The 15,881-nt window shown below is 52.5% G+C and overlaps 1 protein-coding gene and 1 long non-coding RNA gene across 2 annotated transcripts in view; one reads left to right on the plus strand and one right to left on the minus strand.

Moving 5' to 3' along the window:
* Positions 1 to 622: 622 nt before the first annotated feature.
* Positions 623 to 3,554, plus strand: LOC117869609. The gene is made up of 4 exons (XR_004643828.1): positions 623 to 661; positions 2,084 to 2,110; positions 2,653 to 2,679; positions 3,528 to 3,554. It is a non-coding gene; the product is annotated as an uncharacterized LOC117869609 (long non-coding RNA).
* A 9,659-nt stretch (positions 3,555 to 13,213) lies between these two features.
* LOC117869819 (ATP synthase subunit beta, mitochondrial-like) overlaps positions 13,214 to 15,881 on the minus strand; it is an 8,348-nt gene continuing 5,680 nt past the window's right edge. Inside the window, 3 exon segments of the mRNA XM_034756926.1 lie at positions 13,214 to 13,755; positions 13,757 to 14,018; positions 14,021 to 14,827. Of these exon segments, the coding sequence (XP_034612817.1) occupies positions 13,305 to 13,755; positions 13,757 to 14,018; positions 14,021 to 14,827 (1,520 nt within the window). The 3' untranslated portion in view covers positions 13,214 to 13,304.

Genomic DNA, 15,881 nt, shown 5'->3' on the forward strand with positions numbered 1-15,881 from the left:
GATATATTTGTCCCTAAAATCCAGCCCATGGGTTTGTCCCGGTTCCCTCACTTGTTGTTCTGTTCCTTCCCTATCTTTGTGTTGGATACTAGCATTCCAGGCACTAGTCCGTGAAGATACTTCCCTGGCTTGTATGAATATATCTAGATTTTGGCAAGTTTCCTGTCTGCTTATGCCAAGCGCTTACTGCAGCAAAAACGCAAGGCGTTATGGGATACTTGGCCAAAGGGAACAGTGTTATAGTGTAGGCCAGTTTAGCCTGTATCACTGTTACAATATTTGTGCTGAATGTTGCCGCTACTTAACACATACTAATATATATTGACGGTGCAGTGTGTGTGTGTGTGTGTGTGTGTGTGTATATATATATATATATATATATACACACACACACACACACACACACACTGATATATATATGCTAGCCAGCAGATATTAGTCAACAGGTGGATGACTAGTGATTTTGGGGCCCCAATTTGGGGTCCCAGCGGGGTCTGATTTTCAGAGGCAGGGGGCTCAGCGCTTCCTGAAAATTAAAGTGTCTCTACTCACTTCTGCAAATCTTCAGCCCTTTGCTCACATCCCATCGTCTCCCAAATGCTCTAACTCCTGGTTTTCCTAACAGAACATGGCACTGGGGCAAGCAGGCCTTTGGCAGCCAGTAAGTACTAAACACTGCTTTCTTTGGAGATTAGCTTCAATTTACGGGCTAGAGTCAGTGGGACCAGATCCCAGCTGGGGTCAATCGGCCGTAGCTCCATTGGAGTCAATGGGGCCAGATCCGAGCTGGGGTCAATCGTCCATAGGTCAGTTGGAGTCAATGGGCCAGATGCTCACTGAAGAATAGTACAGATGTTTCCATCTCAGCCCATCAAAAAGGCGGCAGCCCCTGGGGAGACAGAAAACTCTCAAGGGTGAACAATTGAAAGGCGCTTAGTAATTTTGAACCCCTCAGCGTTTGGGTGTATGGCTTTGAAAACCTTCGAGGGCCCTGCTTTTCAGACAGCGCCGAGCACTTGCCTGCTGAAAATCAGGGCTCTTCAAGGTGTCTACTGCTGCACTCCCAGCAACGGAGGCACTCAAACATTAGTCACTTTTGTGAGCAAAATCTTGGCCCACAATCCTGATTCTCATTTGCCATGCAGCAGTGCCCAGATGTCCCTGGTGCTGCACAGACACTGACACAAGGGAGCCTGGGGGCCCATTGGGCCAGGCACTGCATAGGCACATGGTGAAAGTCAGCCTCTGCCCCATCGGCGTTCAGCCACCCATAGTGAGGGCCAAGCACACACTGACCTTCTCCCCTCACTGACGCACCTCACCCCGAATTCTGTTTGTTTCTGCCTGTCCGTTACTCCCTGTTCTATCTCCTCCATTTCCTGTGTCATGGGCCCCAGTTCTTCCTACCACACATCCTGCCTTTCCGCGTCACCAAAACACCACAGAACAGTTGCCATTAGAGAACCAGGACTTCATCTTCACTGCATGAGGAGCTCTCCAATTTTAGGGCTATCCCACAAAATTTGGAACCGATGCCATCAGTGGGGCTACAGGAATCCCGTGTCTCGCATGGTGGGTGGGTGGAGGGGTCCATCTGACAGGAAAGAGCCCACAGAACGACAGCCTCTAACAGCTGGATTCCAGCTGTGACTGCCAGGGGATCCCCAGTGGGGTAACACAGACAGCCAGGTAATCAGAGCGCAAGGGACGTCTCAGCTGGAGTCTCTAGGGCCGAATCCCCATGGCCCAAATATCCGCTGTCTCTTGTCTGACTCCCCTGTTCCCTTGCCTGGCCTGGCAATACGGGGTTGGGAAAGGTCAGAGCTGGGAAATGCAAGTCTGGCTGGAAGGGGAAGTCGGGCAGGGCTGAGGGAAATGGGTGGGTTCTTCCTGGACACAGAGAGGAGAATAGCGGTAAGGTGCCAGAGAGCAAGTGTGAAAAATCAGAACACTTTTTTGGGGGGGATGGGGGAATACAGTGGCCTATATAAGACAAAGCCCCTAATATCGGGACAGTCCCAATAATATCAGGACGTCTGGTCACCCTAAATGGAGAGAAATAACCACCAATGATTTCTTGCAGGGCGGACAACAAAACCCAGGAGCCCAGGTGAGTTATGGGCTGGATGTTATTTAATATCATGTGAGGGTCCCCCAGGCAGGGAGATGAGATCAGATCCAAGCGCCCCAGTGTGGCGATGGGAGTCCGTGTCTCTCATGCTGGGTGGGCAGAGGGGCCCATCGAATAGGGAAGAGCCCACCCAGTGTCCCGCTCTGTCAGCGGGATTCCAGCGGTGACGGCAAAGGGCTCCCCAGTGGGTAACACGGGCAGTCCCGGTGATCAGTGCACAAGGGGGATCACAGCTGCCGGGTTCCCCACAGAATCAGGGCTTCACCGCTGGGACTCCAGGCCCTTTCCCAGTGGGCTCTTCCTACCGCCCACTCTGTATGACTGGGCCACCTGAGACCCTGCCCCACCTCGTGTCTGGCTCGACCCAGGCCAGCGCCTCTCTTTGTGAGGACCCAACGCGGGAAGGGAAACCCCTGGAGAACGGATGTTTCCAGGTCAGGGTCCCCGGCTGGTTCAGAAATCCCCCTGATGAAGGGGAGAGAATGGGGACCAGCACGTTAACCTCTGACTCTTTCTTACAGCCTGGTTTTGGATTTAACCTGGGTCTGGTGAGTGTCTGTTTATTTGTTTGTATTATGGTAGGGCCTAGAGCACAGGGACCCTTGCGCTAGGGGCCGGTATAAGGATGGTTCCTGCCCCCAAAACTCTGTCAAAGGACTTGTCTTCCCTGTGGCGCCCCCTGCTGGCCGAGCCTGGCCCTGCAAGTGCCCCCGCCACAGTTTCCTCCTCGAGGCACGTCCCCTGCGTCTTCCCCCTGCAGACTGAGGTTGGTGCCAGACTCAGCTCTCTGCCCATGTCAGTAACTAAGGCATTGCCCTGCCCAGGGTAACACAACTGCAAACAAAGTTCGGTCGCCCTGTTTGGATTCCTCTTCAGCCTCCCTCTTAGGCTCCGCTTACGTCTCCCTGCTCTGGGATCGAGAGCTAACTTCATGGCTCCTTCCCACAGTCCTCCCAGGCCCTACCTCAGGGCCGTCCCCAGACTCCCAGCATGGTCCCTGTGGGCCATGGTTTCTCCCCCACACTGTGCTCTCGCTGCCCTTTTATAGGGCCCAGGGGAGTTTCAGGCTGTCACCTGACTCCAATTATTCCTGCCCCTTATGGAAGGAAGCAAATTATGGTACAGGAAGGACCGATGGAACAGGGCTGGCTAGACTAGACCTCCTGGTCCTTTCAGGGCCAGGCCGCTCTGTTACGTGATCCCAGCGGGCACCAGCTGTCCCACCATCATCAAGTGCTTCGGGGGCATCGGCGGTTTGAGGGAGAGATTGACAGAGGGAAGGGAAACGCCAGGAGAATGAACGTTCCCGGTGCGGGGTCCCCTGCGGGCGGAAACGTCCCATGGCAGAGGGGAGCGAATGGGAATCAATTAACCAACCTCTGGCTCCTTTTTTCAGAATCCTTTTGATTTGGGCATCAAAGTGGTAAGTGGTTGAATTTCCCTCTGCTGCCGACTCTCCCCGGTGACAGCATTTCCTCATGGGGAAACCCCCAGGCAGGGAGATGAGATCTGAACCAAGCACCCCAGTGTGGCGATGGGAGTCCGTATCTCTCATGCTGGGTGGGCAGAGGGGCCCATCTAACAGGGAAGAGCCCACCCAGTGTCCCGCTCTGTCAGCGGGATTCCAGCGGTGACTGCAAAGNCAGACAGCCAGGTAATCAGAGCGCAAGGGACGTCTCAGCTGGAGTCTCTAGTGCCGAATCCCTATGCCCCAAATATCCGCTGCCTCTTGTCTGCTCTAACTGCCCTGTTCCATTGCCTGGCCTGGCAATACGGGGTTGGGGAAGGTCAGTGCTGGGAAATGCAGGTCTGGCTGGAAGGGGAAGTCGCGCATGGCTGTGGGAAATAGTTGGTGAGGGACTCAGACACAACGGGGTTGGAGGCCACTCTAAGAACCTGGGAGATACGTTCCCAGCAGGCTCCATTGTCAGCCCCTGGGAAGGGGGGCGGGTTCTTCCTGGACACAGAGAGGAGAATAGCGGTAAGGTGCCAGAGAGCAAGTGTGAAAAACCGGAACACGTTTTTTGTGGGGTGTGGGGAGAAGTACAGTGGCCTATATAAAACAAAGCCCCTAATATTGGGACAGTCCCAATAATATCAGGACGTCTGGTCACCCTAAATGGAGAGAAATAACCACCAATGATTTCTTGCAGGGCAGACAACAAAACCCAGGAGGCAAGGTGAGTTATGGTCTGGATGTTATTTAATATCATCTGAGGGTCCCCAAGGCAGGGAGATGAGATCCGAACCAAGCGCCCCAGTGTGGCGATGGGAGTCCGTGTCTCTCATGCTGGGTGGGCAGAGGGGCCCATCGAACAGGGAAGAGCCCACCCAGTGTCCCGCTCTGTCAGTGGGATTCCAGCGGTGACGGCAAAAGGCTCCCCAGTGGGTAACACGGGCAGTCCCGGTGATCAGTGCACAGGGGGCATCTCAGCTGCCGGGTTCCCCACAGAGTCAGGGCTTCACCGCTGGGACTCCAGGCCCTTTCCCAGTGGGCTCCTCCTACCCCCCAATCTGTATGACTGGGCCACCAGAGACTCTGCCCCACCTCGTGTCTGTCTCGGCCCAGGCCAGCGCCTCTCTGTGCGAGGACCCAACGCGGGAAAGGAAACCCCTGGGGAAGGGATGTTTTCAGGTCTGGGCACCCGCTGCTTCAGAAATCCCCCTGATTGAACGGAGAGAATGGGGACCAGCATGTTAACCTCTGGCTCTTTCTTACAGCCTGGTTTTGGTTTTAACCTGGGGCTGGTGAATATTTATTTTTTGTTTCTATTGTAGTAGGGCCTACAGGATAGGTCCCCATTGCGCTTGGCGCTGTGCAAAAATAACAGAGATGGTTCCTGCCCCAGAGAGGTCACTACATACGTTTCAGATCACAGAAACAGAAGTGAATGCAGCAAACATACAGTGTGGGACAGTTCTGAGCAGAGACACAAGTCTCTAGACCCTCATCCGGTGCTTTGTGGGCCTCAGGGCATGAATTTCCCTGAGCTGTCCAATGTCTCCTCTCTCACAGTTAGACAGACTTGCCCTCAAGCAAGATGTCACATGTCCCATTTGGCTAGGCAATGCCAGTGGAGGTCAGAATCAGTGCCAGAGTCGTGATTTCCAAGAGGGGGGTGGGGAACCCCCCTCCACACTGATCTGGGCAAAGGAAAGTAACAAAGGGAAAAGCGCAGACTCTACCCCTCCATTCCAGACAGACTTTGGGGAGACAGAACAGCTGGACAGATCTCACTCATCCATCCTGGAGCAGCTCCTGTCTGTAGAAAATGGGCCAGCTCTACCTCCCCCGCCTGCGGCTCTGTTTTCCTGGCCATCGGCCAGAGACGAGAGATGCTGTTATTTTTGGTTATGTTCATCCAATAAAGCCAACAGATTTCAGTGACATTTGGGCACGTCCCGGGCAATGAGTGTTCTCAGAAGACCATGAGGCTGATGGAGTCTCTAGGGCTGGGGAAGGTCACTGCTGGAAAATACAGGTCTGGCTGGCAGGGGAAGCCGGGCAGTGCTGAGGGAAATGGGTGGTGAGGGGCTCAGACACAACGGGGTTGGGGGCCACTGTACGACCCAGGGAGATACGTTCCCAGCAGGCTCCACAGTGAGCCCACAGGGCTGGGTTTCTTTCTGGACACTGAGAGCAGAATGGATAGAAATAACCACCAATCATTTTTTGCAGGGTCGATAACATAATCAAGGAGCCCAGGTGAGTTTGTTGTCAATGTTTCATATTAGCCGAGCGCCCCCCAGGCAGGGAGATGAGATCCGAACCAAGCGCCCCAGTGTCACGATGGGAGCCCCGTGTCTCGCATGGTGGGTGGGTGGAGGGGTCCATCTGACAGGAAAGAGCCCACAGAATGACAACCTCTAACAGCTGGATTCCAGCTGTGACTGCCAGGGGATCCCCAGTGCAGTAACACAGACAGCCAGGTAATCAGAGCGCAAGGGACGTCTCAGCTGGAGTCTCTAGGGCCGAATCCCCATGCCCCAAATATCCGCTGCCTTTTGTCAGTTCTGACTTCCATCGCCTGGTTTTTGGCCAGCAAGGTCGCTGCTATGAAGTGTAGTTACAGCCAGAAGAGGGGAAACCAGGGCTGGGAGGAAGTGCTTGGTGTGGGGCTCAGACATGGTGGGACTGACACTCAATGTAAGAACCTAGGGAGATACATTTCCAGCAGGCCCCCCAGTCAGTCCTTAGCGCTGTGTTCGATCTCGTCCTGGACACAAGAGAGAAGGACTGAAGAGAAATAACCAGCAATTATTTCTTGAAGGGCCCACAACAAAACCAAGCAGCCCAGGTGAGATATGGGCTGGATGTTACTTAATATCATCTGCGTGTCTCCTAGGCAGGGAGGTGAGATCAGAACCAAGCACCCCAGTGTGGCGATAGAAGTTCCATTGCTTCTCATGGTGGGTGGGCAGAGGGATCCATCTAAGAGGGTCCCCTGCTGGTTCAGATATCCCCACGACAGAGGGGAGAGAATGGGGACTGGTACGTTAACCTCTGGTTCTTTTTTACAGGATCCTTTTAAGCTGGTCATCAACATGGTAGAGACTCCAGCAATCTTAAAACCATGAGATTGCTGGAGTATCTAGGGCCAAATCCTCATGTCCCAAATATCTGTTGCTTCTTGTCTGTTCTGACTCCTCTGTTCTATTGCTTTGCCCAGCAATAAGGAACCAGGGAAGGTTGTTGCTGTAGTTATGGCTAGACTGGAAAACCAATGCGGGGTGGGGGGACAAGATGTGGGGGGGCTCAGCCACACAGGGGAAGGAGGCCAGTATAGGAACCTGGGGGAGATATCCCCCCCAGCCCCTAGCACTGTGCTGGGTTCCCTCCTGCTGGACAAAAAGTCCTAGTGAGGAGAAATAACCTCCAATTATTTCTTGCAGGGCAAAGAACAAAACCCATCAGGCCAGATGAGTTATGGGCAGGATCTTATTTTGTGCGTCATCGATGGGTTATACTGCCAGGCAGGGAGATGAGGTTAGATCCCAGAGCCCCCGAGCGGCATTGAGAGTCCCATTGCTTCTCACGGGGACCGGGCCGAGCGACCCAGCAAACAGGAAACAGCCCAGCCAACGTCCAGTTCTGGCAGCTGGATTAAACCGTGATGGCAAAGGGGTCCCCAGAGGGCAGGACGGTCAGCCAGTGATCAGTGTACAAAGGGGCATCACAACTACTGTGCCCCCGGTAGAGACAACGATCCACATCTCAGCGCCCGGCACTCAGCCGGTGGCTCCTCCCATGCCCCAGGCTATAGGAAGTGGGCGGCCCCCAGAGTCTCTGCCCCCCGCCTTGCATCTGTTTGGACGTCCCTGGTCCCGGTGTGTTGCTCTGTCCAGCAATAAGGGACAGGGGCAAGCTCAGTACTGTGGAGGGAAAACCGACAGTGCTGAGGGGAAAATGCTGGGGATGGGTTCAGACACGCGGGGGTAGGAGGCCGGCCTGGAGAGAGACTTTCCCAGCGACACCTGTCAGCCCCTAGAGCTGCGTTGGGTTTCCTCCTGGACAAAACTGAGGAGTCAAGACAAATAAACCTGAATCATTTCTTGAGCTATGGCCAGGCTCAAGGGCAAGAGGTCACGACTTGGGTCCTACAGCTGAATTCTAGCAATGGGTGCACGGGGGTGTGCATCAGGCCATCCCTTAATAAGGCTCCTCATTTCAGGATACATATCTAAAGCCCATAAACTCACAAGCATAACCCAGGCCTATGCAGGATGGTGCTCTAGCCCCCTCTAGTGGTGGCCAGGCCACATACAGAGCTTTATCAGTAAACCTCGCTATAAACACACACAAAGTGATGAACAAATATCTCCACCGATAACTGAAATTCATAGCTAGGCAAAGTGAGAGAACTAGGGTAACCAGAGAGCAACTGTGAAAAAACGGGACGGGGGTGGGGGTAATAGGCGTCTATATAAGAAAAAGTCCCAAAAAACTGGACTGTCTCTATAAAAACGGGACATCTGGTCACCCTAGAGAGAACTCAGAGTTTGATTTAAGGCTACTAACTTTATAGATTTTGACATGTGACGTTGACGCCTTGTGTTTTAACAGCCCAGAAGCTGTAGCTGGCTGATTCAACGTCTACTGTCAATAAAAAAATATTTTCTGACCCTCCCAGAACTTCCCACAACTGTGAACATTTAAACCAATAAAAACTGGGGGGGAGAAATGGTTAAACTTAAACATTATGATCTGTTGCTATTATATTAGAAAAGAAATGCTGCCGGGCCACATACAGAGCTAGATGAGCCTGTAAGAGGCTCGGTCAACAGATGTGAGTCTTCTAGCTCAGGAGCAGACACTCCTGCTCCGAGACTCAGCAGTCCCCTGTTGGATTCTTGCTGATAACCCACCCAGGGACATGGCATTACAAGGCTGCCCTGTATTTACTCTGGAAAGAGAGCGTCCACATGGTGGATTATACCAGTAGAACTATATTGGTTTAAATTCACACTTTAGCTTATAGTGGGAAAACTTCCCAGTGTAGACAAGGCCTTAAACTGTAAGATTTTGGGGGCAGGGGCCGTCACTTATGTGGATGGGCCCTGAACCAGGAGTGGGCCCCTGTCCAGGCTATTCTCATACCACTGCTAATAAAACCAGCAGGATTCATCTCGGAGAAAGCCATAACATTGTTTACAAGGATTTTATGGCCTGTCTAGCAGTTTGTTCCTTTATCCCTGTCTGGCGCATGTAGAGAGGTTTATGAGTCTGTCATTAGCTGTGAACTAACAGGCCACGGATGCTGTATGTGTTATGAAACCTCTTGGGCTGCACAGATCCTGGTGTAAATCAGGAGGGCTGCTCCCCAAAATCTCTCCTCCCCCTCCTATTATGCTGATGCCCCGTCCCGTCAATAAGAGGGCTTCCAAGAATGTCCTGTATTCCACCAGGGAGAGGGGTAGTTACAGAGACACTGACACCCTGCGAGCTGGGAGGAGCTAGATGTGAAATCCCCTCACTAGGCATTTTTTGCACCTTATTATATGGCTTATTAGCTGGCATCTTGGTTACCGGGTATAAGGACCTTCCTGAGAAATACCAGGTACTAAAGCGCTTTTAAATCTAGCAGAGTAAGAACCAACCGCTCGAAGTTAAAGCCAGGCAAATTCAAATAAGAAATAAGGCCCAAATTTTTAACAGTGATGGTGATTAACCATTGGAAGAATCTCCCCAGGAACGTGGTAGATTCTCTCACTCCTGATGTCTTCAAATCCAGGCTTGATGCCTTAGTCAAACTCAAGTAGTGGGCTCAGTAGCGGGGACACTGGGTGAATTTCTCTGGCCTGCGTTATCCTGGAGGTCAGACTAGATGATCATAATGGTCCCTTGTAGCCTTAACATCTAGGACTCTGAAAAGTGCCCCGGACTTCACACTTGTTTTCTTTTCCCTTCCAGCCTTAGAGGTTCAAACAGCAGGACGGTCACTGAAATGTCAGCTGGGAACCAGGCTCTGATGATAAGAAGGAAGATCCATCTTCCACACTCGGATCTCGTAAATCAAATGCTAACCCCAAATTGTGTAGTAACAACTGCTGTGGGGGACTGGGGCAGGACTGATGTTCTGAGAGTTGATTTTGCTGCCTTTAATCAGCAAGCAGACAATGGGGACGCTCACTAATGTTTACAGCAAGAACACCAGGACTGAAAATAAATCTCACCAGCAAACCATTTCTCTCCTCTCCCTGTTCATTGGTGACAAATTTAATATTTTTCTGTGCATCACAATGGAATGTTGCACCATTTAAGATCGTGCCAATTCCTATTCAAGGGTGGTACGAAGGCTGGTCTGGGCTAAGGCACCGGGACTCAGGACTCCTGCTCTCAGTTGCTGGCTCTGCTACAGAATCTCTGTGTGACCTCATGCAAGTCACTTATCCTCTCAGCCCCCTCACCTATAAAAGGGTGAGAATAATCCTTACCTGGCCTGTTTAGAGTGTGAACTCTTCGGGGGCAAGGACTGTCTCCCTCTGTGTGTGTCTGGGCAGCGCCTGGCACAACTGGGACCTGATCGTAGTCGGGGGGAGGGACTTTCTCTCGCTGGGTGTCTGGCCAACGCCTGGCACAACGGGGACCTGATTTCAGGTGGAGACTCGAAGCACTGCTGACATAAAAACAATGCTCATAATAACAATAGGGTGGGGCTTGGGGCTGTTAAGGAATTAGTACTGAAAGGTATAGACTAGTATTGGCTGCCCATATTTATTAAGGGAAGCATAAAAGATAAGGAGCTCCACTATGTTATTGTGCCCCTATAGGCTTGGCTGCTGACAGATGCCAAGTTCTGAGCCACACCGCCCTGTTAGAATTTTTCAAGGGAGTTGACACGTGAGGGGGAGGAGATATGATTTGTTTGGGCATTTGATTCCCATTTGCCTGGTCTAACTATCAGACTTCACTCCCTTCCCATAGGAGAACCTTGGAGTCCCTGCTCCTGCCCTCACCACTAGTTCATACTGCCTTAGCGGGGTGTGAGCTGGACCCCCCACTGCTGAATTCCTTCCGTGTTAAAAACTGACCATCTCCCCGTACGCTGATTCCTGTTCCTACGGATCCATGGGTACCTCTCACCCAAAGACCAGGTTCCTCAGTCTCCCGTAGCGTGGGGCTTTATCGCAGGCGTTGTGAGAGCCCAGACAGGCCATTGGTTTCACCGGCTGGAGAGCTACGTTCTCCCGCTGGCTCTAGCTCAGATCTGCGACGTGACTTTGAGAAGGGCTTGTCCACACACAGCCTGAGTGCATGGCCAGCCGGCGTAAACATCTAGAGCACACTAGCTTGCTGGGCACAAAGTGGCCGTGCGGACCCTGCTACTGTGCTCTAAAACTTCTGCAGGGCACTTTGACGTCCTGGTGTTTGCAATGTCAGAGTGCCCAGCGTCCACACAGGCAAGACAGTGCTCTGCAGATTACACCCCAGCTTGCTACGCACTGAGCCGCCACGTGGATAAGCAATACGTTATTTCCCCCTCTGCCCCACTGTTTCCTCTCCAGCCCTTTGCCTGCCCTGTCTTTTGAGCCTGTGAGCTCGTACTCGCTGTGAAAGGCGAGTATTGACACCAGCCGGGAAGCTGGCCCTCTGAATTGAATGGGACCCATGCCAAGGTGCGTCTGTGGGGCATCTTGCCTGAATTCAGCTTTCTTCACAGAATGGGTTTGATGCCCTGGTTCCAACCTACCCCAGAAACGTAGGGGACAGATCCTCACCTGAGGCCGATGGGCACTGAGTCCAGTGGGGCTACCCTGATTTACAGCAGCAGCTGCGAAGCTGGGCCCTGCCACTCAACGGGCAAGTGCTTATGGTTTGTTAGACGCCTCTTGTGAGAAGCTTTATCCAAGTGCAGTCGCCATCCGCCCTTTCTTCGCTGTTTTGCTGACTTCTTGGGAGAACTGTCCGGCAGAGCTGTCCTTCCCCGGTTCACTGCTCCAGTTCTGGAGAGAGTCCAGCGGAGGGCAACAAAAATGATCAGGGGGCTGGAGCACATGACTTACGAGGAGAGGCTGAGGGAACTGGGGTTATTCAGTCTGAAGACGAGAAGAGTGGTCAGAGTGGCCATCCCCATAGGAATGGTATAGCCCTGTCCATCCTGCGTCTGCCCCAGTAAACACACCCCATTGGCTAAGTCCAGGACAAGCCCAGTTTGTGTAAATCTCTTGCCCCCAACACATTTCGCACATCATTACAACCCCACATAAGCTCCCCTTCCCCCAAGATTCCTTTGATCTGTCCCCGCCTCAGGGTTAACGGTGTCTCCCCTCCCGTTGCCCCTACAATTGTCCCAGTTCTTCTGAGGGCCTCCCCTGCCCCCCCTGTGGTTAAGCTGATGGCTGCTCCAGGGTCTATCAAAAAATCCCTCATGGGACTCCCTTCGATCACCCCCTGGAGCATGGGGTGACCAGATGTGTCCCGTCCTAAACTGGGAACATGGACAGGATGCCTCCCAGGGCGCCCCTAAGTCGCAGCACCCGCCTCTGTCCCTCCCACTGGTTCACAGGGGGGTCCGGGTCCCGGCACCAAACACATTCCTGTCTCCAAGCAAGATTGTGTGCCTGGCATTTCAGGCAGTCATAGAATCATAGAATATCAGGGTTGGAAGGGACCTCAGGAGGTCATCTAGTCCAACCCCCACTTACCTAAGGAACTTGTTCAAATAACTAATTCCCCTCACTGTTAAAAAATGCACCTTATTTCTCGTCTGAATTTATCTTGCTTCAGCTTCCAGCCTTTAGGACTTCTTATGCCTCTGCTAGATTAAAGAGCTATCTACTATCAGAAGTCTCTTCCCCAATATAGGTGATTATATGCCAGGATCAAGTAATTTTTAACTTTCTCTTGGATAAACTAAATAGATTAAACACCTTGAGATGCTTTTTTCCAGGCTTTGAATCCATCCCAGGGCTCTTCTCCAAACCCTCTCCAATGATCTCAACATCCTTTCTAAAGAATGAACACCCAAATTAGACATAGTGGGACCAAGTCTCTGCTGATGTAACTTCATTTAAAGTTAATGGAAAGTTTGGCCCCGTATTCCATTGTTGACCTCATCAACTTCAGCTCCCTGCTACTATAACACTGCAGTTGCTAGGCTCTGGTGAGAGAACCTCAGAGCAAAGGTAGTTTCTGATTCATAAATATCTGGGCTCCTTTGTTATTGTGGAAGGAAAAAACCATGTGTTATTCCCACTCAGATGACTTGATGCACATTTAATGTAATAGCAAAGGACGCAGCCAAAGCATGCTTCATAGGAGACAATTTACCGTGACTTCCTAGGACAGGTTTTTGTTTTTGTTTTTGTTTTATGTTTTAAGACAGATGTTTTATTGGAAACTTTAAATATACTGGTTTCAGAGTAGCAGCCGTATTAGTCTGTATCCGCAAAAAGAACAGGAGTACGTGTGGCACCTTAGAGACTAACAAATTTATTAGAGCATAAACTTTCGTGGACTGCAGCCCACTTCTTCGGATGCATATACAGTGGAATAAATATTAAGGAGATATATATACACACATACAGAGAGCATGATTTGTTAGTCTCTAAGGTGCCACAAGTACACCTGTTCTTTTTAAATATACTCTGCAGACATGACACAACACCCAGCTGGGGCCCTGGGGAGCCGGGTGGGGATGCGGTGGGGGAGAGGCATGACGGAACCAGTGGATCATGAGTGCTCCTCGGCCAGCTTGTCCGCCTTCGCCACAGCCTCCTTGATGGGGCCCACCATGTAGAAGACCTGTTCCGGCAGGTGGTCGTAGACACCTGCCAGGATCTCCTGGAAGCCCTTGTTGGTTTCCTTCAGAGGGACCAGTTTGCCCGCGTGGCCAGTGAAGACCTCGGCCCTCTGGAAGGGCTGGGACAGGAAGCGCTGGATCTTGCGGGCGCAGGCCACTGTCAGCTTGTCCTCCTCCGACAGCTCGTCCAACCCCAGGGTGGCAATGATGTCCTGGAGGGATTTGTAGTCCTGTAGGGTCTTCTGCACCCCCCGGGCCACGTCATAGTGCTCCTGCCCCACGATGTTGGGGTCCATGATGCGGGAGGTGGAGTCCAGAGGATCGACGGCAGGGTAGATGCCCAGTTCAGCAATGGCACGTGACAACACAGTCGTGGCGTCCAAATGTGGTGGCAGGGGCAGGGTCGGTCAAGTCATCAGCTGGCACATAGATCGCCTGCACGGAGGTGATGGGGCCCTCGCGGGTGGTGGTGATCCGCTCCTGCATGGTGCCCATGTCAGTCGCCAGGGTGGGCTGGTACCCCATGGCCGAGGGGATTCTGCCAAGCAAGGCGGAGACCTCAGAGCCAGCCTGCATGAACCGGAAGATGTTGACTATGAAGAGCAGCATGTCCTGGCCCTCCTGGTCCCTGAAGTACTCTGCACTGTCAGCCCCATCAGCGCGACCCTGGCACGGGCACCCGGGGGCTCATTCATCTGCCCATAAACCAGGGCAACCTTGGAGGTTGTGTCCTTCAGGTTGATGACCCCCGACTCGATCATTTCATAGTACAAGTCGTTCCCTTCGCGGTTTCGCTCCCCGACGCCAGCGAACACCAAGTAGCCACTGTGGGCTTTCGCCACATTGTTGATCAGCTCCATGATCAGCACGGTCTTGCCCACACCGGCGCCTCCGAACAGACCGATTTTGCCGCCCTTGGCGTACGGCACCAGCAGGTCCACCACCTTGATGCCGGTGACCAGGATTTCTTGCTCTACGCTCATCTCAACAAATTCCGGGGCTTCGGCGTGGATAGCAGCAAACTGTTTGGTCGTTATGGGGCCGCTCTCCTTGATGGGCTCTCCAATCACATTCATGATTCTACCAAGGGTCTCAGGGCCTACGGGGATTCTGATTGGGGCCCCGGAGTCCAGCACTTTCTGTCCTCTCACCAAGCCTTCGGTACCATCCATGGTGATGGTACAAACCGTGTTCTCACCCAGATGCTGGCCCACTTCCAGCACCAGCCTGGTGTCCCTGCCCTGCACCTCAAGGGCGTTCAGGATCGGGGGCAGCCCCTCGTCGAACTGGACGTCCACCACGGCGCCGATGACAGCCACGATGCGGCCCGTGGCAACCCTGGGCTTGGCGGCGGCGGCTGCCTGCGCTGCATAGTCCCGTCGGGCTCCGCCGGCGGCCGCACCCCACAGCAGCAGGTCGCAGAACGGCCCCGAGGGACAGTTGCCACTGCATTCTGGGTGATTTTAGAGGACCCTCTAAAAGAGATTTCATGGGTACCCAAAAGAAATTATGGGACACTTTCATGCCTCTCTGGTGGACTTGTGTGAGAAGAGGTCATCCTCCGATAAGGCCGAGGGAAATTGTCATGAGGCCCCTGCTGCCAGCCGATTATGTATTCTAGAATTCCTGGGACATCTCCCAGCTGCAATAAATCCCAGGTGATTTCAGAGGAACTTTTTGCGAGATGTTCCATGAGTACTGAAGGGAACTGTAGAGATGTCAACGTCCCATCACTCCTGGCAATCTCCCATAACTTCCCTGAGCTACTGTGTGTTCATTAGGAGACTGTTCGAGGTACCTCCCAGCAGCAATGCCTTCTGGGTGCTACAGAAAGCTTTTTGTGTTCTGCATCGTGGATACTCAGGGGGGAGAGGAGGTCTTAGAATCATAGAATATCAGGGTTGGAAGGGACCTCAGGAGGTATCTAGTCCAACCCCCTGCTCAAAGCAGAACCAATCCCCAACTAAATCATCCCAGTCAGGGCTTTGTCAAGCCTGACCTTAAAAACCTCTAAGGAAGGAGATTCCACCACCTCCCCAGTTAACCCATTCCAGTACTTCACCACCCTCCTAGTGAAAAAGTTTTTCCTAATGTAACCCTTCTGCCCATCTAAGTTGGCAGCAACAAGGGCCGGGTTCTGTATCTAGGGGTTCCGTTTCAATAACACAATGCAAAACCAGCTCGAGCCCCCACCCAGTGACCTGGGACAATTACATACCACCCCCTGGGCACCTCTAAGAGGCAATACTTCCCCTCTCGCAAGCACGGAGTCTGAGTGTAACAGAAAATGTTTAATAACATGAGGTAAACAACATCAGCATTAAATTGGAAAAACACCACAACTAGAGTTCTTAGACCAGACCATGAGCAAAGACCCACCCCAGCAAATTGGGCCGTGTCCTCTTCCGTTGGTTCTTGAAACCAGCGACCCAAGAATCACCAAAGTCCCAAAAGTCCACCAATCCCAAAGTCTCTTGGGTCTAGCAACCCAAGAATCACAAAAGTCC

This window comes from Trachemys scripta, chromosome 24 (assembly GCF_013100865.1).
Source record: "Trachemys scripta elegans isolate TJP31775 chromosome 24, CAS_Tse_1.0, whole genome shotgun sequence".
NCBI lineage: Eukaryota > Metazoa > Chordata > Testudines > Emydidae > Trachemys > Trachemys scripta.